Source organism: Biomphalaria glabrata, chromosome 16, assembly GCF_947242115.1.
Source record: "Biomphalaria glabrata chromosome 16, xgBioGlab47.1, whole genome shotgun sequence".
Lineage (NCBI taxonomy): Eukaryota > Metazoa > Mollusca > Gastropoda > Planorbidae > Biomphalaria > Biomphalaria glabrata.
In genome coordinates, this window is record NC_074726.1 from 2382117 (window position 1) to 2407413 (window position 25297).

At 34.5% G+C, this 25297-nt stretch overlaps 1 protein-coding gene and 1 long non-coding RNA gene across 7 annotated transcripts; both read left to right on the top strand.

Annotated features, from left to right (window-relative positions):
• Positions 1-4074: 4074 nt before the first annotated feature.
• Positions 4075-7257, top strand: LOC129923507 (uncharacterized). Of its 2 annotated transcripts, none has more exons than XR_008775472.1 (3): positions 4075-4235; positions 6205-6262; positions 6995-7257. It is a non-coding gene; the product is annotated as an uncharacterized LOC129923507 (long non-coding RNA). The 2 variants fall into 2 exon arrangements; XR_008775471.1 differs by lacking the exon at positions 4075-4235 and adding an exon at positions 5880-6015.
• A 7546-nt stretch (positions 7258-14803) lies between these two features.
• Positions 14804-24028, top strand: LOC106058613 (uncharacterized). Of its 5 annotated transcripts, none has more exons than XM_056014662.1 (9): positions 14804-14915; positions 16657-16848; positions 19015-19071; positions 19970-20020; positions 20425-20478; positions 20655-20708; positions 22134-22190; positions 22835-22892; positions 23878-24028. In XM_056014662.1, exons 1-9 carry the CDS (start codon positions 14904-14906, stop codon positions 23997-23999), a joined length of 657 nt encoding a protein of 218 aa, XP_055870637.1. In that variant the 5' UTR covers positions 14804-14903; the 3' UTR covers positions 24000-24028. The 5 variants fall into 5 exon arrangements, with proteins under 5 accessions (XP_055870637.1, XP_055870641.1, XP_055870642.1 ...); XM_056014666.1 differs by having other exon boundaries at positions 22152-22190; XM_056014665.1 differs by lacking the exon at positions 14804-14915 and adding an exon at positions 15091-15183.
• Positions 24029-25297: the final 1269 nt, after the last annotated feature.

The window sequence follows — 25297 nt, forward strand, 5'->3', positions numbered from 1 at the left end:
CAGAGAGAAAGATTTTACAACGAGGTTATGAGGGCAGTGCACGCTCCAGTATAGCGATGAAATTTTTTTTTATGACTGACAGTGGTGGAGAAATTCAAGGCTGACCTACTTCTAGAATGTGCACGAATTTTGAAGTTACACATGTGTAGAGCTGCTAGTACAGTTTGGACAATACTTCTTCAAGCTCACTGTCAAAGAGAGAGTTATAATCACACAGTAGTTGACTGTGTGTGTGTGTAAAGACTACATTCAGTTCCTGTGACTGAAAAAAACACAGTGAACACACCTGTGTCGAAATATTAGGCAGAATATTTTTACTTAGTGACTTTTGATCTAGCGACCAGAAGGAAACATCTGTGTCTGAGACAATGTGAATCTATCTGCTCTAGTCACAAGTTTGCCGTGTATAGAGATATTGTTTTCCTTAACAACTGGCATTACTTTCTCGTATCGCCATTGAGTCACTCTTGATTCATACGATGTGTGTAAAGTTTGAAAACAGCACTGTAACAGAGCAGATTGATAACAGTTCCCCCCCCCCCCCCCAGTCTTGTTACCCCACTACATTTGATCAGACTGCAGAGCATTGTCAACATTTCTTTACCCCACTACATTTAATCTTCTTTGTTTGGGAAGAACGTTCTAGGAAACCTGGGCGTATGAGACTATGTGTGTTTCTGGTGAATGCCTACACCACCAACAGAAAGTTGCTATCTACACTTGCCACTGTTAACATTAACGTTACCATCAGAGAATACAGAACTAGTGAAGAAACAAGGTGACAGTCTGACAGTACAAGTCTTTTGGTGGGGCAGCTTAACACAACATCCTCAGAACAATTGACTCCATTCATGGCGTTTTTGGAGCCCTACATTCTTAGGCTGTATGGCTCCATACCTAGTGTTTTACCCCCCCCTCCTTTTTCAGGACATTTTATTCTATTCCTAGTCTTATTAACTCTATGTCGAGGACCCATTGACTCCATTCTATGTGCACAGTTTGACAGTCAGATAGTTTTCAACTTACAGCCAATGTTTGACCAGATACGAAGGTACACGAATCGCCGTGATGAGTGAACAAGGCCCTGCATTACCAGACACCAAATATGAATGCTGATCAGGTGAGACGGGCACATGAAGAAGACTGGCTGAAATCTGGGTGTTTCTTATTTAAATGTATTTTTATATTGTGCAACATGATGTACCGTATTTTTTTGCTCTCGTTGTTATGAAATTTGTTCTTGGTTTTCATTTTGTTCAAATTTTGATAGGTTTCTTTAATGAACACACAGTGTCAGAAGACGTAACACAATGAAGTTATTTCTCTCCCTCTTACCATTTGACATCTACTGCTCAAATCTATTTATTTACATCATGCCATTTTATTGTATTTCATTAAAATTCGTAGCCTGCACTATTACATTATGCATACTAAAAAAAAATATATTATTTTGATTAGTTAAAATTTTGCTGTACAAGTTTTATTAAATGTAATGCTAAGGCAAAGGCAACTCTGTACATACCAGACAGTGCTACATTTCTTTTTTAAAGTTGACATTTTGTTTTTCTTTATTCTCACTCTACACATTCTCCTTAATGTTTGAGAAGATTGAATTGTATATAGAAGACAAGGACACTTGCAAAGTTTTCTTTTTTTCAAAATGATATTTCGAGGTAGTCAGAGGTACTATCATCTATTTTTGTTTTCTTATGTAGCCTATATACTCAGCTTTACTTAGCCTTCTAAATACAATGAAAAAGAGAATAAGATTTGAATGAATGAAAGAAAGAATAAAAGAAAAAAAAAAGAAATAGTAAATAATGTTGACATTGTGTTTATGTGTATGTGTTTGTTATTGGTATGTAGAGTGATTCCCCTTGGTAAGAAAGCTTATATCAGAGTGTTGTGTGTAACCTCGTACTATGAGGGTGTTTAAATATATGGACTGATGAATCTGGCGTTATAGTGTTGGCGTTGTTTATTTTCATTAAGTGTAGCGTTTCTAGCTTAACAAGCAGTTAGTATTTGACATTAGTAACATGAGTACCTTTGGAATAGTAAAATTAAAAAAAAATTAGGTACCCCTTTTAGACCATGCGATCTATAGGGCAGATGATGTTAGGGTGATCTGTTTCTTTGGCCAACGTTTAACGAGCAGGGTGTTATGTGGCCAGCACAACGGCCAGCCGTTTTTTACTAACACCAGCTTAAGTCAATTACTCATTAGAGTTGGGTGGACTCAGGTGTGCCCTAAAATCCCGAGGTTAAGTCAAAGTCTTTACCGAGATTCGAACCCAGGAGCCCAGGTTTGGAAGCGCTTAACCACTCAGCCACCTTGCCTATGAAATATTGAGACAATTATTCCAACCAAAGAAAAACACAAATCTTCATTTGTTCATTAAGATATTCATGTATTCACTGATTTCTGAAATATTTACAGAGTAAATTACTAGTTCAATGCAACAATTACATAGGTGCAAAAAAACAACAACAACTAAACCTCTCTCCCTTCCTCTCCCTGGAACGTATTAGGCTTATAGAACTAACGCTGGGCGGGACGTACTAGGCTTATAGAACTAACGCTGGGCGGGACGTACTAGGCTTATAGAACTTACGCTGGGCGGGACGTACTAGGCTTATAGAACTTACGCTGGGCGGGACGTACTAGGTTTATAGAACTAACGCTGTTTGGGACGTACTAGGCTTATAGAACTAACGCTGGGCGGGACGTACTAGGCTTATAGAACTAACACTTGGGCTAGACGTACTAGGCTTATAGAACTAACGCTGGGCGGGACATACTAGGTTTATAGAACTAAAGCTGGGCGGGACGTACTAGGTTTATAGAACTAACGCTGGGCGGGACGTACTAGGTTTATAGAACTTACGCTGGGCGGGACGTACTAGGTTTATAGAACTTATGCTGGGCGGGACGTACTAGGCTTATAGAACTAACGATGGGCGGGACGTACTAGGCTTATAGAACTAACGATGGGCGGGACGTACTAGGTTTATAGAACTAACGCTGGGCGGGACGTACTAGGTTTATAGAACTAACGCTGGGCAGGACGTACTAGGCATATTGAACTAACGCTGGGCGGGACGTACTAGGTTTATAGAACTAACGCTGGGCGGGACGTACTAGGTTTATAGAACTAACGCTGGGCAGGACGTACTAGGCATATTGAACTAACGCTGGGCAGGACGTACTAGGCATATTGAACTAACGCTGGGCAGGACGTACTAGGCATATTGAACTAACGCTGGGCAGGACGTACTAGGCATATTGAACTAACGCTGGGCGAGAAGTACTAGGCATATAGAATTAACGCTGGGCAGGACGTACTAGGCATATAGAATTAACGCTGGGCGAGAAGTACTAGGCATATTGAACTAACGCTGGGCAGGACGTACTAGGCATATTGAACTAACGCTGGGCGAGAAGTACTAGGCATATAGAATTAACGCTGGGCGAGAAGTACTAGGCATATAGAATTAACGCTGGGTTAGACGTACTAGGCTTATATGTGATTTGTGATTTGTGTGTGTGTGTGTGTTTATGTCGTGGTTCAAATCTCAGTGAAAACTAGTTTTTTTTTTAAGAAAATGTCTGCTTCTGGATTAATCAATAAAAATTAAATTTCCTTTTTTGTTTTGACACAAAATTTTATTAAATGATATCCACACAGCAAATTTAATTAGTTTTTTTTTTCCTGACTTTTTTTTTTACCATACACTGCATATGTAATAGTAAGTCCAAAAGATAAAGTCAAAGCTATAAACGGAAAAGTAAATGCTGTTGGTCGATGTGCTGGCCACACGACACCACCGTTAGCCGTTGACCACAGAAACATATGACCTTTACATCTTCTGCCCTATAGATCGCAAGGTTTGAAATAGAAACTCCACTTTTTCATTTACAAAACATTTTATATAACATTACATTAGGTCAATTTTTCCCAAACTGTGATCCGTGGTCTGAATGGTGGTTCTATGAATTATTGAAGCAATGGCCTAGTTGGCTTAAGTATATGCATTAAAGAAAAAAAAAACTCTTGGTGCGAAGACAAATCCGTAGGAACATTTATTAATAGTGAGTCTAATTTATAACAAAGCTCAAATAATTTCTGATACAGTTTGACTAAAGAGTAAACAAGTGAAGCTACTCGTAGCTGATATTGCATTCTATGGGGACAGAACATGTCAAGGTCATCTGTTTCTGCCAACAGCTACAGGTGGTATCACGTGGTTAACTAAAACGACCAACCGCCTTGACTTCCCAAACGAATGTACCTATATTTAATATTTTGACGATGGGACGCTAGATCGAAACTCAAATGTTGATTGGTAAATTAAAAGAAGAAAAAATATTTAATATATTTAAATTTAAACATAAAGCTTCTATTAAGCGTACTTGAATACATTAGTTTGGATTAGTCATATGTCTTTTTTTAAAATGTAAGTGTATTGTTTGTATGAAAGAAAATATTTAAATTTAGTAAATGTCATAAACATACTTAGACATTTAACCAAATGGAAAGGTTTCTTCATCGCTGTCTTGAAAGACAAATTGGCCCTTTACAAAATAATTCAACCAATTCAATCACATTAGTTAGGCAAGGTTCACATTGAACTATTATATCTTCATAAATATGAGTCCATTGGTTACATATAAAATAACATTAATTAATCTCCGTATCCTTTGGTATCATGTCATTAGTCGAAATAACTTCTTTTTGGGTTCACGGAGATAGGGTAGTAGTTGTTGATAATTTGTAGTTCATAGTTTCTGATAAACTTGCTTGAGCCTACACATCAGGGGCCAATTTTAAGTTTTGTAGCCTTGGACTAGGAAGTAAACTATCTTCAACTCTGATAGAACATCCGAAACACGTGAAACAAACAGACAACCCGGTACCGTCGAGATAATCAGTTCAGAAAGTTAACCGCACGACCAGGCATTGCTCTTAACTTAATAACAAACTGGTTACAAACTAATAGCCTGACGATTTTAGATAATCTTTCGGCATTGATTTGTAGGGATGTAGATCTACATAAACTAAACTTCTGATTTAGCACTCTTAAGATATATATATATATATATATATATATATATATATATATATATATATATTTATATATATATATATACATATATACATATACATATATATATACATACATATATATACATACATATATATATATACATACATATATATACACATACATATATATATATACATATATATATATATACAAATATATATATATATATATATATATATATATATATATATATATCCTAGATCTAAGATCTAAATTTAGAATAATTTATAATTTGGATGTCATTTAGATAAGATTTAAGTAAAATAAAAAAAAAACAACTAGATAATTTATCAATTGACTGAATGCAAAACATTAAATTTAAAAATAGTAGATTAGTTTTAGTATATTATAAAATTGCAATATAGATCTTCACGTGTATAATATGAAACTCCTCTGCTTATTAATTATTTTGGTTATATTATATTTGACTAATATTCATACTAAATAGACTCTTTCTCTTATAAAACAAAAGTAAACATTTTTTTTTAACATGTAGGCTAAGTGCATTGTTTGTATGAAGGAAAATATTTAAATTTAGTAAATTCTAAAAACATTTGTTTTTAAATACAACACATTTTTGCATAGATGTTTTAAAATATTCTGAAGACTCATCTTTCTTACTAAACAGTTTCCAACGGTTTTGACTTTAAATAGTGAAAAGTTTTACAAACTGCTTGAGAAAACGAAAAAGTAGCCGCTTTATCAAAACTTTAAAAGATCTAAAATATCATGATATCTGATATTCAATTTTTTTTGTTGTGTTTTTTTGAGATCTAAACTAAACAGGACTGTCGGACAGGACAGAACACACATAACTAATAGCCATTCCCCTTTCGAGGCCGCTAATAGACTTGAAGCACTATTAAACATCGGCCTAATTGGTAAAAGTTCTGAAAGATAAAGTAGGTCAGTGTCTGTTCACCATAAACATTTTTAGTATCTTTTTCAATCTTTCAAAAATTTGTTATAGTAGAGCAAACACAGCCTAAACGTTCACACACTGTTCGAAACATTTGGAGTCAAATGTATTATTAATTTAGAAGTATTAGAACTATGTCTTATTGGGTTTTTTTTTTTGTTTTTTTTTCTTTTCAGAGAACCACGTACATTGTTGGGAAAGAAAAGAAATGTCTCGCTAAATACGTTTTAGGAAGTAATATTTCTGTTTTTATATTTGCATTAGTAATTTCAACTTGTAAATTGAATTTTCTTTGTTTGTTTTACACTTTTTGATGTTCTTTCAAAATGGAAGTCATAGAAACTAGTATCTTAAATATTTAAGCGAAGAGTTTGACTGCTTGGTCGAGTGGCATACAATTCAGACTGCTATTCAATTGCCTTGAGTTCCAAATCCTCCTGCCGTCACTCCACAGTCCTCTTTTAGGAGGTTTTGGCTAGAATGAATCTTCATTTTTTGAAAGAACATCCAACAGAATGCGGCGACACATGTACCGGAAGCTCAAAATTGGAACCAGCGAAATCTGCCCATGTGGAGTGTCACCAGAGAATTCCGACCAAGTCCTCCAAAACTGCTCTCTTTACCAAGAGGCCCGTACAAGACACTGACCCCAAAACACCCCCCCCCCCCCAATAGAAAGAAAACGATATGGAGAGCTTCCTAATTTGGAAACCACTGCGCAGTTCATCTCATATATTGCTCTAGGCATCTGAAAACTCCAACATACAAAATGAAATTGAAGAAGAAAAAACATCCGAGGCTTAAAAAAATATTTATACATTTAAATAGCTTATATTTTAACAGATCACAAAATTAAATTTCCCTAGATAGATATTACCAATGCACTGTATAAGTCTATAAGCAAATTAAAGTTTGATTAAAGATTTTGGATGGAACATAAAGCGATTGATATTTTGTTTTCCCCAGAGATTAACTGGGACGAAGCAGCAGAACACATGAGAACTGAAGGATACACTAGAACCTCGACACAATTACAAGGGAATGTTAAACGACAGCTGAAAAAATAGAACAAAAATACGACCAAAAAAGTTCTTTAGCTACCAGTTAACAAACAAATATGTTCGAATTATTGTTAATGTTATTATAGTAATTCATCTTATCAGCTTGCGAATTCTTCGATGAAAAAAAAAAACAACAACATTGGAAACAATATCGTCGCTAACGATTTTCCTAGAAATTTAACGGTTGATGGAAAACGATTTACTAGCTAATTGGTCACAATGGGAAAAACTCTAGTCAGTCCGTTATAATATTTCAAAAGTATATCTTCTAAAATCAGGGCCGCTTTTACTTAATTAGACTGTGATCACTGGTGAAGTCTTTTTTTTTATGTCACAAAGCTTATATCAACTCGCTCTGTCTGTCTGTCTGTCCAACACTATAATGCTCCGACACCTAATCTGGGATCGAGCAGATATTTTTGCACAATTTTTTCTCTTCTTTTCTATTTCAACACGAGAATCAATTCGATTAACCAATTAGTTAATTGATTAATGGGTAATACATTATTTTGCTTGGTATCTCAAACAAGGGAAAGAAGTGGGCGATATGAGCTGAAAAAGTAACCTTTATAGATTTATAGATTTTCGTCTGAGGCCTGGTGAACACAAACGTGAAATAGAAACAATAGATAACTATAAAAATCTTCCATTTTCATAAACTCCTCGTAAACAGAGTGGTTACCGCGCTGGCTAGAGACAAGTGAGGAGACATTAGACCAATAAAAGTTTGAAATTAGGTCGTTCCTTTAAAAAAAATAAATAATTAAAAAGCAATAACCCGGATGCCCTTCCCTCCCCCCCCCCCCCCACTTTCTTTTCCCCAGAAAGTATTGAAGCTAATTGCATGAGATTTCGCTAAACAAAAATAATTGGTAAAAAAAATATTTTTAATCACATAGATTTTTTATTGTTAGTCTAGATCTATTTTAAATTTAATAACATGTCAGATCCGAACTAATTGATACACTATATATAAGCTTTTTATAGGCTTTATATATAAGCTTTATATATATATATATATATATATATATATATATATATATATATATATATATTGTTTTGGTGTTGTTTTTTTTAAAGGAGGGGAAAGAATATCTTTTATCGCACCACTGCGTCAATCTATTTCCGTCCAAAAGTTGACAGAAACAAAAAATCACGTCAGATAAAGCGCTGATTACATAACATCATTGTTAGTCATAGGTCAGAAAGAAAGGAAAGATTTATAAATCATCTGTTCAATAGACATTTTTTTTTTTTTTGTAGGTCTGCTTAAAAAAAAATCATGAAACAATTTAGTAATATGTGTGTGGAAATATAGAATGCCGAAAATCTGAGACGGTATTTTTCTCTGTGGTAATAAACAATACTACGTCTTTATATGTCAATTAATGACAAGGAAATTCATTTATGATTTTTCTTAGTTATGTTTAATCACTAATAACATCGTTTTTCTTAGATTGGATACAATGTTGTTTCTGTCTTGAATAAAAATGTTTACTTTATGTTTAGAGTTGCTGACCTTTATTTATACTGTTAGTTTCGACTATTAATTTAAGGACTGAATAACAATAATAGTACTGCGTAGCTATAATAGTCTGTAAGAACCAAAATTTTGATTTATTTTGTTGAACTTCTGTTCAAAATGTAGAATGTAAACCTATCTAATACCCTTTCTAATACAAGCAAAATATTTTTTATTATAATATTCATCTAGATCAGGTCTTCTTTAAGGTTCGAACGACCGTTTGCCAGGGGTGGCCTAAGACTGTCGGAAAGTTGCTGTTTTTCTTTAACTATTTTTTATCAGATATCTTTTTTTTTTTTTTTTTATTTGTCTTTTTTTTTTTTTTTTACTATTACGTTTTTTACGAGTTGTAACAAGTATATATGTCCCATGCTACGTATGTATTTACACTTCTAGTAACGGAAAAAATGAAAATTACTTAGATTTCATTACTACCACACAAATTATGAAACGATCGACAAGCATCAATAAAATAATGAAGTTGTCTTTACCATATGCATAAGGCGAACAAACCTCAGAGCCTTGCCGATAAGGACATCCAGTATTCTAGTTTTGAAGGCTGATAAATTAAAGAAATCCAGACTTGACTCGGGTGGAGTGCTCCCGTCACCTCAGTGTGGCCCTCCAGTGGAAACGTCCGCCAAGGGAAACGGATAGGCCAAGTACGGTAGCAACCATAGCTCTCAGTGGGCTACCACACGTACGGTCGAGAGACTGTACACTGCACGTGGTAGGGATGTAACAAAGGCTCGCTAACCCGTCCAACCCCACGATTCGTTCCCTAACGGGGGCCATACGCGCTGTGATGGACCCTCGCACGGGTTCGGTGGGACATTATAAGGATAAGAAGGGCCCCCACGCGGCTCGGCCTCCGGCCTCGCACGGGAGAGGGAACTCAAGGCGGCCGTGACTAGCGACACACCGGGTTTGAATACATGATCACTTCGGATAAGGCGGGACTTCGGACAGAGGGATTGGTGAAGAGCCGATGCCTCATCCTGGCCATGGATAAAAATCTTTCCTTGGTCAAGAGGTCCATAATAGGGAACGGGTCGTCCTCGGAACTTTAGGACATCTGAATCAGGTGGCAAGAACCATAATTAACACATATCAGCCCTTGAAACTTTGTATTTAATGTCTGTCAGAATTGCCAGAGCTATGAAACATCATGCCATTACCAAGAGTTAATATTGCCAGGGGCCAAAGACATTACTCGAGTTATGATTGCAGCCGATTTCTTTATTACATTATCTCATGACACTGTTCACAGGAACAAAAAATGACATGTCTGCTGATATTATCAATTAGGCAATCAGGAAATATGTTATCTATCTCCAATATTTGGTATTCATATTGATGAATCCACAGGCGTAGTAAATTGTTCACAATTACTGGTTTTCTTAAGATACATACATAAAAGCGATTATAAATGTAGTGTGAGGAATAATTTACTTTGTATTTTTTAAATATAGTATTTAGACTTCGATGTTGTGTGTCAACTTTGTCTAACCATTAAGGCTTGTTATGTTAAGCTTATACCCATATGTAATTTGAGCTCTTGATGTAATTGACCAAGTTGGTTATTTCTTTCGAAAAGTAAAAGACCTCTTGGAAAAATATTTGTGGTGCCTGCACGGATGCTTCAGGATTTCAATGTTTGGTACAGAATGAGTCATCATAAGAATGCATTGTAACTCATTGAATGATTCTTCGATATATATTACCAACCCAGATACTGTCACAAGAATTACTTCAATAGCATGGCAGCTAAATATAATTTCTCTTCACTGTCAGTTACAGAATTATGGATCAATTGTTTGAAGTCACTCTGTCATATTTGACATTTTTTCGCAACATCCACTTTTCAAACGCATTTCTTGTGAAACGTTTTTTTTTCTGCCTGTTCGTAATCAAGACTAAATACACACACAAAAAAAAAACTATATGCAGAAGATGTGAATTCCTAATCTAGTGAAATAAAAACAAGCTTAACGTTCGCACTAACTTTAGTGCGTCTGAATATACTATCGCAAAAATTGTGTAGCTGAAGTTTAACGTGTCAAAGATTGTGGGGTTTCTAAGCTTAGCAATATTTTTTAAATTGTCTTGTATATATGCTACATGAATATCATAAACACGCAATTAAAAGTTAAATAAATTAAAGTTTTTAAAAGATACACTATTTTTTGTCATGAAGCATAAATTTGTTTTACACTAAATAAAGCTCATAGTATATGTTCAGTCTCTAGCAATGGAATTAACAATCAGTGATCTACATTTTGATAACGATTTCATAACATTAGCTAAAGCACATTTATGAACGAAAATTTATGGATGGGTGTCGCCGCCAAGTAAAAAATTGTATTTGGGGGTCGCGTAGCTAAAACGTTTGAGAACCGCTGATCTATATGTATATTTTGTTTGACTTGTTATAAAACACATTTTTTCTTTTAGATATGCAAGTACATTGCAGAATAGTGCTATGGTACCACCTAGTGATGGGCAAAAGTTAACTAAAAAGTTGCTAACTTTTAGTTTAACTAAAAAAAAATAGTTAAGGCCAAAGTTTAATTAAAAAAAAATAGTTTAGTTAAAATCCTAGTTTAATTAATTTTTTTAAGTTACAAACTAAAAAGTTTAATTACAAATTTTACAAACTTTTTTAACATACATACCAATAAATATTTAGATCTGTGTAATAGGAGAATATATATAATGAATGATAGAGAGGAGAATAAACTAGATGGTGCACAGGTCACTAGAAAGCCTTTTGACCTTTACCCTATAATGGTTGCTATTCCCGCCAATTCAAGCGGTATTTGAAAGGCGAGAAAAATAAACGTGTTCATTATAGTTCTAGCAAGTTTCGCTGCTTGATAAATCCTGATAATTCCTTGCTTCTATAGATCTACATTTTGCTGCTTTTTTTTATTAAACACCAGTGTGTTCCTGTATACAAAGAATTTTGCTTTACTATAGACTATAGATCTAAAAGAAATGTCGACTCTTTTTATTTTAAAACTTTTTACTAGATAGATCTAAAGTTAGATTCTAGTGACGTCTAGTCTAGTCTATTACTGTACTATTAGTATTAGTCTATTACTACTATTAGATATATGTGACTATAGACATAAGTCTATATTTAATTATTTTAGTCTCTTAGTCTTAAGTAGAGTCTAACTCTTAGTAGTCTTAGATCTAAATGTAAATTTAAAATTATAAGTCAATAATATAGATCTATTAGTTTAGAGATTCTACTATTCTAGAAATAGTCTAGATTAGAAAGAGTCTAGATTAGATCTAGATATATCTAGATTACTTATTAGGCCTATACTAAGACCTAAGATGCAAAGATGATAGATCTCTATAATATTAATGACTATAATAGGCCTACTAATAATAGTCGTCACTATACTAGATCTAATACTAAATTAACTAAATCTAGACTAGATCTACAGACTACATCTACTTCTATTATAATTATACTTATTGACTTATATCTACTATCTAGATCTATTAGATCTAGATCTAGTATTATCTACTAGAGTAGGCCTATATAGATTATAGATCTAAATACCCATATCTAGTTATAATCATAATTATAATAATCTAAAATCTCTAGATAGATCTAGAGTTACTAAGATATCTACTAGCCTAGACTCTATTTAGATCTAGTAGTAGTAGTAGTAACTAGTATTTCTTAAATTATTTTTAGATTAAAATATTAATTATTTGATCTAGGTCTAGTAGCTAGATCTAATTCTAGATCCAGATTATATTTCTGATCATTTCGTTTGTAGAAGATATTAGATCCAGAATATTCTAGAATCTAGAGTTAGTTAGCGAGTCAACATGCAGTTTTATCATTACTTCTAAAAAGGTAACTTATATTAGAACTTGGACAATTGCTTCTAATTTCTTTCTATAATACTAATAATAGTATCATTCTAGTCTAATCTAGTGATTCTATTAAGATCTAGATACATCTATCCCATAAAGACATTTAAATCTTTTTTCATGTGCACAAATAAATGTTTATTGCATTTTGCTAAAGAGATTGGTTGTTGTTTATATTTTTCATGTTTGGCTGTTTCGTCCTTAAAAAAGGTCAAAATAGTTAGTAAAAGTTTAACTAAAGTTTCTTAGTTTAGTTTAACTAATTTTTTCAATTTGTGATTAACTAAAAGTTTAATTACTTTTTTTTAGTTCAAACTTAGTTTTAGTTTAACTAAAAAAATTTAGTTTAGTTCCCATCACTAGTACCACCACAGAATTCTCCACTGATACTAATATTTGTGTTACCTTGTCCAACCGCACCATATAATGTTCAAATTAAGTATGGCAATATTTCTTTTGACATATAAATCAACACATTCCAATAATTAGCTTACTCTTATGATTAACCTTTATATGAGTCTCTTTTTATACATATCTGAATAATTTTTTTTAGATTGAAACTTTAACATTATCTGTGCTGTTATTTTTTATTATTTTTTTTGTATGTGATAATTTCCACCCTATATTTGCATTCAATTATTGAGTACATTCCTATGTTTGAGCGATACATAGTGATTCGAGGCATTCGTTGGCATGTTTATACAATAAGAGATTCTCTCTCTCTCTCTCTCTCTCTCTCTCTCTCTGGCCTCCTTCAGTCGCGAAGCGACTATGGATCATCTCATGGAAATGAGATGAATGCCTGGGCATTAGCTATGGTTGGAACGATGTCGCCCACACATCAGTTTCCCCACTCCACGCAGTGCCGATACAGTTTGGGGGTCAGCGGCGTCGCAGGTTCTGCCAGAGTGTAGCACTGGGTGCTGCAAACTGCCTTAGGGTCGCCAGCTCCTGATTTTTCCTCAGAGACTATACGTAAGAAAAACTGTTAATTTTGATTTGATACATTCGATAATAATTGTAATATGTCTTTTTAACATTTGTTTTTATGGTTGTTTATAACCCAATACCAACAATATCCACACCAAACAATTTGTTAATAGTGTCAAATTGTGACAAACTATACACACACGCACGCACATACACTCTCACACTCGTATATACGCACGCAGGACCAAATAAAATACGAAATTTGGCAAATGTTATCAATTATCATGAACCAGAAGCAATGTCTGATTTTAGTGTATAGGGCTTAACAGATAATAATTGTAGCTACCTTTATGTCAAAAAAGTTTCTGGATAGCCACTTCCTCGTGAGTCTTTGTGTAGACAGTTTACATTATTTTGATATAAAAAGTCAAAACGTTTTTTGAACGATAAGGGAAAGAACCATAAAATCACCACAATACCGCAGGAATAAGCTCCCTTTTCTTTATAAAGCAAAATTGCTTACCACTGATTGATTAGCTAATTGGCTAATTGTTTTTATTGATTCATGTAATATGCAAAATGTTAACCTGATGATTCAATGGGAAGTGGGATAAAAGACGTGTACGAAAACTAATAAGGGAAATAACTCCACTCATACTGCCGTGTATCTAAATAAGTAGCCTTTTTTTTTTGATGCCAAAAATAAAAGCTAATAACAGGAAAAGGAAGAAGATGAAGATAGTGAAAGCGATGGGAAGACAACATCAAAGAATGGAAAGGCCTGTCACTGAAAGAAATTCTAATCAAGACAAAAGACAGGAATGGAGAAAGATGGTAGACAGATCATGTGTGGTGCCCCAACTGTTTAACAGAGTAAGAGATAGGTGTAGATTAATGTAGGCCTAAAAATAATGACGATCCGAAGGTTAAGGATGTGTGCTGTTTCAGATGACCAAGCAAACCCAGCTGTCCCTGCTGCAAGCTGCCTATTTTGCAACAACTGATGTAGACTAAATTTAGAAAGCCTTCAGGACAGAAGACTCAAAAGTAAAGTAGCAATAATACATAAAACACTGAACCATAATCTTCAAATACAAAAACAAAATTTAATAAAATACTCTGAAAGACACAAAGATAAAGGCACATTCCTCGTCCCATATGCTAGGACAAATTTGTACAAATACTCCTTCTTCCCTAGTGCTATTAGAGCATGGAATGGGTTGCCTGAGCTAGCCAGGAAAACCAGTGACTTGGCAGAATTTAAGTCATTGGTTAATATGCATGACTAAATGCATGACGCGTAGGACGTAATCATCTTCTTTTTTGAAGTAACGTCTGTATTATATAAGATAAGATAAGATAAGACCAAATCGCCGTGCAACGCGGGTGTATTAAGTGTCCTTTCCTTATTTTGCGCCTGTCTTCAACAAGGGCTTTCTTTTGGGTCTGAGATGTGTGTCTCATGAGAACCTTCGTAAGAGCTCAACTATTTTTTTTTTCTTTTGCTGTTGTTTAGATTTGTATGTATAAAGCAAGTATTTGCTATAAGGCTCAACATTTGCAACATAACAGATCGAATATTAAATCTATACATTTTCATGCATAGAACTAAACCTAACCTCATTTTTCATTAACAACTGTCACACAACAAACTTAAGTGTGATAAACCACAATTCTATTTATGTACGGCTGTAATTATTTCGGATTTTCCCGATGTTATTTTGACATTCTGAAACCAAAAGGTAAACAGATTTTGGAAAAAAATAAATAGATTAGTTCTTATATTGATACATTAGAGTGCAGACTTTTTCAACTTCCAATATTAAGAGTACTTATTGGTTGGCATGATTTAGTGTCAAAGAGTTTGATTTCATTAATTGTCTTAGAAAACCTTTCAATTAGTTAGCCTATATCATAGACCTATATATATATATATATATATATATATATATAGGCCTATATAGGTGTGTGGCCTAGATCTTAGAAGGATTCAGTTTTCTTTCGCGCAATATTAAGGAATAAAAAGAAATTCGTCGATTTTAACGTAAGTTTCTTAAAATCATTTTTATAAAAACTTGGAGAAATAAAATAATGTTTTATGACTATTATCTTTTCTTATCTTATATATGGCAGACGTTACTTCAAAAAGAAGATAATTATATCTTAGGCATTTCATGAGTCAATCTAGTCCTGGGTGTTAATCCATGACTTAAACTCTGCTAACTCGTTGTTTTTCCTGGCTGATTCAGGCAACCCATTCCATTCTCTATTGGCACTAGGGAAAATGGAGCACTTGTACGAATTTGTTCTAGCGTATGGAATAAGAAATGTGCCACTATCTTTGTGTTTTTCTGAGTATTTCATTAGGTTTTGTTTTTCTATTTGTAAGTTATGGATTAGTGCTTTATGTATTATGGCTGCTGTACTTTGTATTCTTCTGAAGTGTCTCTAAGTTTAGTGATTTTACAAATTATGTTATTCTAATCAAATTGGATTATTCGTTTGTTATTTTGAATTATTATTGTTCTCTTATGTTTTCTTGAGCTGAGGGGTCCCAAACAGAGGATGCATATTCTAATATTGGCCTAACTAAAGTTAAATAGCATTTTAGTTTTATGTTCTTGTTTGATTTGTAAATATTTCTTTCAATAAACCCTAATATTTTACTTGATTTTTTTTTTAAATGTAGACAAAACCCTACATATCAAGCCGCACATGTAAATACTAAGGGATTATTCTCTCTTGTTGGTATAAACCAGAAGAATTAATAGCAATAATAAATTTGCTATTCGGGTAAATTTTTTTATTGATGTAGTGTCTATAAATAGTTGTGCAAAATTTCAACTTAGACCGAGAATTTTTACCTGACAGACAGAGACAGAGTGAGTTGATACATTAGAACTAAAACAGAGATTTTAAAACTCCTTCATCCCACTGTCGGTCAGAGTGTTACAAGATCAGCTGTCGTCATTGAGAAGTACAATGAAGTCTAATTCATAAAGCCCTGGTTGTGAGTGTGTATGTGTTTCGTGTGTGAATGTTGTTCGTATTTGCATCTATATTGTTTTTGTACAGTAGTTACGCTGAGGTTGTCAATTGTCAAACTGAATTTCCATTTGATTGGAACAATAAAAATTATCTTATCTTATGTTATTGTATTTTTTTTTCTATATTTTTTGGGGGGGTTATAACAAGTTAACTAATCTATGTTACAGGACATGGAAGATTATTCAATGTTGTCAGACCTGGCAGGGAAATTGAAAATACCTGTGAAAGAACGTTCGAAATGGATAGAAAAACAAATGACTTTGAAAATACGGAATGAAGAACTGAAGCTACGGAACAAAGAACTTGAACTCAGTGCGACCAAAAGAAAGCCAAATGACACAAGTGAAGATCAATCTTTGGTAAAAGAAAAAAAAGATTATAGTCCTTAGGAGCGCGTATTTTAAAGTCAATACCGAATTTCTAGCAGTCGTAATAACTATCAGTTAGTAGTTCCCCTTTTTGACCTTGCTATCTATGGGGCAGATGGTGTAAAGGGCAACTGTTTCTGTGGTTTATTAACGAGGGCGTCGTGTGGCCAATACAATGACTAACCACCTTTACGTTCCCCAACTAATGTCAGGCAGAGATGGAGACGCTCTGCAAATCCCTAAAGTAAAAATTCCAGTCTTCACCAGGATTTAAATCCGGGATTCCTCGGTTCGGAAGCATACGCTTTACTAATCATCTACTTACCCTCAAATTATCACTTATTAGTGGCCCCCGAAAGAGGAAAAGACGCTATTAGTTTTGTGTGAAATGTCTGTCCGTCCGTCCCGTTTAGATCTCGTCAACTAGAAAAGATAGTGAAAATCCAATATCACAATATTTTAGACCATTCAAAGTTCTAATGCAACGGCTACTTTTTTTTTTCTGAAAGCGAAAAAATCTAATTTTTTAAATCACTTATGCAAGCAGTTTTTTTTTATAGTGAAAAGCAAATTAGTATGCAATATAAGTTAGACCTAATTTAAAACGAATAGTAATCTTGTAAATTGCATTTTCTTTGACAATTCTTTTAATGTAGGACTTTTGTGATGTTTTTTTAGAGCATTCGAATAAGTGAATTTACATAACTTACAAATAAAAATATATAAATAAAAAGCCCACAAAAGAGGCAAAGAAAAGAGGCCTAAGGCCCTAGGATTCCTATGATGATAAAGCTAAAACTGAATAGCGCAAATTCTGAGGTTTCCTTTAAAAAAAAAGTGATTGAGCCTTTTCAAATACAATTACATCAATAGTAAGACTTCATTTAAGCTAGGAGAGGCGAGGTAGCTGACCGGTAAAGCGCTTGGCTACCGAACCGAGAGTCCCGGGTTCGAATCCTGGTAAAGACTGGGATTTTCAACTTCGGATACCCTAATGGGTACGTGACATTAGTTGGGGAAAAGCAAAGGCGGTTGGTCGTTGTGCTGGCTACATGAAACCCTCGTTAACCGTAGGCCACAAAAACAGATGAACTTTACATCATCTGCCCTATAGACCACAAGGTCTGAAAGGGGTAACAATTAGGCTAGGTTCACATCTAACTTTGCATTCACTTGCATCTATCCTTTGATCTGCTGGACCTACACAAGATCTGTCAACCTTCTTTCTCCATTCTTATCTCTCATTTGTCTTTAATATAATTTCATTCGGATGTTCTTTCTGAAAATATTGAAGCCTGCATGGGTGGACCACTTCGGGGGCCGATTTTGAGTTTGTGTTTCCACACAAACTGTCTTTGTAACCTTGTTGTTATACAACGTTACTATCTTTACCACTGGGTCTGCTTTGTGAACTGTATATATTTCTTCTGTTAGTTATTGGGGTGCTCGAGAGAAGTGTACCCCGCTCTGGACATCTTTGGGCCAAGTGTATCTTGAAATCAGGAACAAGTGTCAATTAAATACACTTTACGTGCCTTTATATAAACCTCTTAAGGAAAATCACTCCTGTCTTTACAATATCTCAAACATATTTAACCCCCCTTTATGTCACAGCTGTCAAGGGCGACAAAAGTTTTTTAAAGATAACTTAAACAATTTACATAAAATTCACTAGACTGTACACATTGTCTCATGTACGCGGAGAATAATTTTTCGACATATTAACAAATTCCTTTGCTTTTCTTTAAAATTGATAGTTCTTCTTATATGATACAGACGTTAATTCAAAAAAGAAGATGTCTACACCCTAAGCGTCATGCATTTAGTCATGCATATTAACCAATGACCTAAATTCTACCACGTCACAAGTCTCCCTGGCTAGCTCAGTTAGTTTAAAAGGAAGTAGCAAATTGTTATTGCGCTCAAGAATCTTGGACAAAAACTACTGTTAGATCTTTTTGCACTTTTAAAGTTAATGCTTCTTTCAATAAATTGAACTTTAATTCAAAGCAGTTAGGATACCGTTTAGAATTATGGTACTACTACGTTGTGACAAGTGAAGGTAATTTTAATATTTTCATAAATAATTTATATTTCTAATGCTTAGCATTTGCTTACGCTTAATAATTTTTTTTTAAAATAATCTTTATAATAAAGGAAACCGCACAGTCGCTTAAAGATTCTGGTCCACCACAACCGAAAAAAGATAAAATGGTAAGCTAAAATTTTACTAGAGAGAAAAGATAAGTAGAAAGACAAAGTCAGAAGCGGCTTAGTAGAGTGCGGGGCCCTGGGCGAGTTTTAAATCAGGGCCACGAATGTTTGTACATTTCTACGATGGGCCGATAGGTAGATTCTCTTTATCGCTGGGTCCGCCTCAGGCGCGAGGGTATCTGTTGCCCCACTCGACAACCCCTTACACAGCCTCTGCATAGAGTGCAAAAGAGAGAGAAAGAAAGGTAAAGAAGGGGGATAATCTATCAAAGTATAATTGGCAACTCCAATGCTTACCGTTCTTTACATGTCACGTTTTTTGAGGTGGTCTTGACGTTGTAAGCTTGAAGGACAATCTGCTACTTAGAACCCGTGTTAACGCGAATCACTTTTATAGTTTTATGCCTGGCTAGTTTTACATATTTCGGATGTTTCTTAACATTTGAAGATGATTACAACCTAGACCAGACTTCCTGCAGGACAGAGCTAGATGATGAAGTTGGGCAGGGTTTGAATCAAGGACCATCGAAACGACAAGTGGGAGCGCATGACACACGACCATGCAGCCTCCCTTGTTCAATTAACTCTCTTTTTTCTTTTTTTTTCTTCTTTACAAATATTTGTAAAAAAAACAACTAAAAAAAAAAAATAAAAAAATAACGAATTAAATGTTTAATAAATTAATGGTTTGGTTAACTTTTAGGTTGATTCATGTTTCGTTAGGAAAAATGAATAATTGTGCAAAGTTTCAATATCATTCTAAAATTGCGAAGTTGGAGAAATAACGTGTTCAAACTTTGTACCAGACAGACAGACGGAATGAGTTGTTATAAGTTTTGTAAAAAGATGTTGAATAAATGAGGATTGATTCCATTCTAACATTACTTCTGTCTCTTAGGAAGATGTAGTTATTGTAGACAGTCCACAGCCAGAGATTATACTTATAAAGGTCAGTGAATTTTTAGAATGGTTACGGAGATAAAGAGTTAACTAGAGAGAGACATGGTACTTCATTTTTAAGTTCAGAAAATTCAGCAAGAAATTGGTCCTTTTGAGACGGTTTTTACTGTCAGATTTGGGGATTCTTGTTTTGAGCGGGTGCCTCTCTAAGCTTTCCAATTTAGTCAAATTTTATTTCTATTTATGTATCCAGAGAGACCAGGGCAGCGGCTTCGTCCATAGCTCTTATGGGTGTTTTTTTATTGCTCCTGTCATTATCCTTAGGCCAATAGGTCCACTGACAACTTTCTATTAATTTTTGTTTTTAAATCTTATAATCTTTGGGTTATGTTTGACATGCTATTAATTTACGAAATTACATGTTAATAGTCTAATATTACTTGTGTTTTCAAGGGAGATTTAAAAGACAAATCAAAGCCAGCAATTAAAAGAACTAGACAAAAGAAAGTGAGTACACTTAGATCTACTCCCAAAAAAGGGCATAAACATAGTGTAAGGTTCAAATATTAACTAAATTAGATGTGATGTATTGACTTATGAATGATGTTTTCTGTTGTTGTTTTATTTAATTAAAAAAAAAAAGCCAAAATATGAAATTACATTTTTATAAATCTGTCCAACAGGGTGTTTCTAAAGACAGTCCGAAGTCAGCGACACAAAGCAATGCGGTAAAAAAGGTGAGTACGTTTAAAGGGCCACAGAAGAGAGATTTAGTGAAAGAGAGATTTAGTGAAAGAGAGATTTAGTGAAAGAGAGATTTAGTGAAAGAGAAATTTAGTGATAGAGAGATTTAGTGAAAGAGAGATTTAGTGATAGAGAAATTTAGTGAAAGAGAGATTTAGTGAAAGAGAGATTTAGTGAAAGAGAAATTTAGTGATAGAGAGATTTAGTGCAAGAGAAATTTAGTGAAAGAGAAATAAATTATCATCAGGGATCAATCTTTTTTTTCGAAATAAAAATTCGAAACCATCACGCGAAACGGAATAATACACAGCTGCTTAAATTAAATTTTTCTTAGTTCTAAAAATGGTATTGTTTACAGTAAATAGCTTGACTGAAGTCCTGACTAGGTTTCCACATTGCAAGACTAATTAGGTTATTAGAACTAAGAAAAGAAGCAAGAAACAATGAGTGCACTAGTAGGCTCTTTAAAGAATTGTCGCTTAGTAAGAAGAACTAGTGTATACGTTTTAGTGGCCAGGACGCACTAGGCTTATAGAACTAACGCTGGGCGGGAAGTACTAGGCTATTAGAAGTTACACTATAAATGGCGTCATTGTGATATTTTGATTTTGCTACATTTCAATTCAGACGTAAAACTCATGTGACTTTTTTTCCCCGAACCCTTACTTTCAACACAGTGTGTAGACCAAATGAAAATGCATGGAAACGATGGTCTAGGTTATTACATTTTAAGTTTCTTTCTATTTGAATTGTTTTGCTATTATCTCTGATTGAAAATTCCTGACATAACAAAATTAGAAAAAAAAAAACAATAATGCTTTAATGTAGTGAAACAGGTAAAATAAAATAAAATAGTTTGAATTGTATAATCTATTTTGACTCCATCACGTAATTCTCTGTGGCATTTTATGTCTCCAGAGTCTATATTTTACCTTTGCGATTTCTCCATGTGACGAGAGAGGCCGATCCTTGGCACTAAAAATGCGGTCAAAGGTTGGGCATCTGTAATCGCCAGGCACTTCCACACCCTAACCTTTCATGTGATTAATTTTTGTAATATATCTAGACTAACAACAATATATCTGTCAGATTGGATACATATTTATTAATTGTTTTTATTTAGCACAATTTCATGCTTTTAGCTTTCTCACTGCTCTATGGGCCAATCACTTGTGGGGCCAGTTGGAGAGGGGGGGGGGCTGAGGGGATGGTCTCTTGAAGAAGATTTAGATACTGGCTTTTTAAAAGCTATGTAAAAAAAAAAAAGTCAATTTTTAAGGGCATTGAAATAATTGTGCTGAGTTTCAAATTGATTCGAGAAAGGAAAGTAGGAGAAATAACGTGTACAAAATGTGTACCAGACAGACAGAGTGGGTTAATATAAATATGCTTTCTAAAAATAATTAAACTACATTCAGGTTACTTTTCTTTTCAAGGGAGATAAAAAGGAGACACAAAAGAATGTGAGAAAAAAGGTGAGTACATTTTTAATACATAAGGACAGACAGACCGAGATAAATAGATAGATAGATAGACAGATAGATAGATATATAGAGATATTACAAAGATAGAAAGATAGATATATAGACAGACAGACAGACAGATAGACAGATAGATAAAATATAAATTATGTAGCATTTGATAAAATGAAGCAGTATTTTTAGACAGACAGATAGACAGACACACAAATAGATAAATAGAAAGATAGATAGATGGATGGATGGATGGATGGATGGATGGATGAATAGATAGATAGATAGACAGACAGACAGACAGACAGACAGACAGACAGACAGACAGACAGATAGATAGATAGATAGATAGATAGATAGATAGATAGATAGATAGATAGATAGATAGACAGACAGACAGACAGACATATAGACAGACAGACAGATAGATAGAAAGATAGATAGAAAGATAGATAGATAGATAGATAGATAGATAGATAGATAGATAGATAGATAGATAGATAGACAGACAGACAGACAGACATATAGACAGACAGACAGACAGACAGATAGATAGATAGAAAGATAGATAGATAGATAGATAGATAGATAGATAGATAGATAGATATGGACTTCTTTTATATGACCTAATTTTTTTTTTATTTCAGGACAAGCTTCGGTTTACTTATCAAGAAACACTGGATCTTTTTAATTTGGTTTTACAAGGTGAAGTTTGTCTTTGTTTAGATTGAATGTTTTAATTTCCTCAAGTAGGAACTATAATTTCCCTTTTGTTTTCTTGCATTGTCCCCTGGCTCTATCGTCTTTGTGTTTTGATGTATTTGTGTGCGGTTATATTCGTGTTTCTACCCTACCTTATTTCTCCTTCGCGATTTCAATGAAATCAATGGTGGAAAGACTACATAATAATTATGAAATCTTTAGTGAGTGATTCTATTGTTATCTCAGGACGCAACGTAACAGATCACGCTCCAGTCTTCCAAGGTAGTTCCTCAGCGTGACTAGACATAGAAGATATACCGAGAATTACTCAGCCCCATTTTTCCCTCTAGTTTCTGCAACTTTCAGATTATAACTAAATCTGAGTTTCACATTAATCGTTTCTTCTCTATTAGCCATGAAGTTATCCCCCTCTAGTCCTTACAGAGGGTATCTGTATAACTAGACAGTGTTAGGGCGTTGGAAGGAATTATTTGGGTACTTAAATATTTATCAAAGTAAGGACGTTTCAACAGTACAATTTCAGAACCTGTTTGTTCAGTCTATGTATTTCAAGCCTATCAGCTTCTAAAAGCAAAGGCTCATTCTATATTCTTATGGAGTATCGTGAAGTAGTTTTAAATGCAATCATTTGTACCTTAATATTTCATAACATTGGGTCTGAGAAGGAGCAGGAAATGTTTGTATTTTATTTTATGCAAACGCTCTTCAAAATCGACACTAACAGCTGGGAAAAAAAGTGGCACTGGATAGATCCACAGTAATTAATTCATTAATTGGTTAATTTTTGTATTGATTCATGTCTATGCCAGTGAATGGTTGCGCAAAGTTAAACCTTGATCTGAGAAGGAGTGTGGGAGAAATGAATCAGGCTTTTTACAGACAGACAGAATGAGTTGATATAAGCTTGGTAAAAACAACAAATCATTCGGCTTTAAAAAGTAATATAAATATTCCTTTCCATATTTAGACGTGAATTGGACTACAGTACCATCAAGGATGAGTCAAAAGAATCACATTCCAAGAACAGACAGTGATTACAAAGCAAAACTTGAAACAGAGTTCAAGAAATTATATCCACCGAAGTCTTGAAACCGCAAAATAAATAGATATTAATAACTGATACTGTTTTGATGATTTTATGAAGAGATGATTCACAAAATAAAATATATGCATATGACAAAATAGTAATGTACCTCTTTCAGACCATGGGATAGATTATGTAAAGGCCATCTGTATCTGCGGTGCTCGGTTAACGAAGGTGTCATGTGGCCAGCACAACGACCAATCGCCTTTACTTTTCCTCAACTAAAGTCAGGTGCTCATTCAAGTTGGGTGGACTCAATGGCGCCCTAATAATCACGAAATTAAAAATACCAGTCTTCACCTGGATTCGAACCCGTGACCCCTCGGTTCGGAAGCCCAGCGCTTTAACACTCAGCAAACCCGGCCCGATATAGATCTATATATGGTTAACTTAGAATTGTAAAATAAAATGTACCGGATAAGATTAATAAGCACTGAGTTACCAAATGACGTTATTCCCTGTCTTGTAGTAAGTTCTCAAAGGTCCTTTCAGAAATGTGGGAAGCGTGGTCGAGAGGCTAAGTGCGCTTGAACTTGGCTAGGCTTGGCTACCTAGAAGGGTTCGACACCCGACTCGGGCAGAGTTGTGTTTACCACAAGTGACATTGGACCAAAGCGCTCTGAGCATGCTATAAGCATGAAAGTAGCGCTATATAAAAGCTATAAATATATATGTCAATTGTTACGTTGTAGCCCACATGGACGGTAAGAGATAGAGGCCCGCAGGATTTGAACCAGGAGAGCATCATGATGTCAGTCAGTGACACAGAGCAACAGATTGGAAACCATCCATTTGTAGTTAAGGGCCTAAGTATTACATAGTTTACTTTATCTTGCAGACTCTCATTTCTATAGTGAATGAGTCGATAGATTCTTAACTTATTATTGGGTAGAGTTAAATGTGGAATGATCTGAGAGAGAGAAATAGAAATAGAGAGAGAGAGAAAAAAAGAGAGAGAAAGAGCTGGAGAGATAATGCGAGAGAAAGAGAGAGATAACAGATAAAAAGAAAGACAGAAGGAGAGAGAGAAAGAAAGAGAGAGAGAAGGAGAAAGAGAGAGAGAAAGAATGTTTTCATTGTAAGACGCACCTACAATACTGTAAAGAAGAGACAGCTAAGCTGGTTTGGTCATATTGTAAGACGCACCTACAATACTGTGAAAAGGAGACAGCTAAGCTGGTTTGGTCATATTGTAAGACGCACCTACAATACTGTGAAAAGGAGACAGCTAAGCTGGTTTGGTCATATTGTAAGACAGAGTACAAGGGGCGGGGTAGCACGAAGAAAGGGTCGTCCAAAAAAA

Coding starts and splice junctions, on each gene's coding strand:
- LOC106058613 (XM_056014662.1), top strand. Junction 19,072..19,969: donor AACCGAAAAAAGATAAAATG/GTAAGCTAAAAT, acceptor TCTGTCTCTTAG/GAAGATGTAGTTATTGTAGA. Junction 20,479..20,654: donor AAAGAACTAGACAAAAGAAA/GTGAGTACACTT, acceptor TCTGTCCAACAG/GGTGTTTCTAAAGACAGTCC.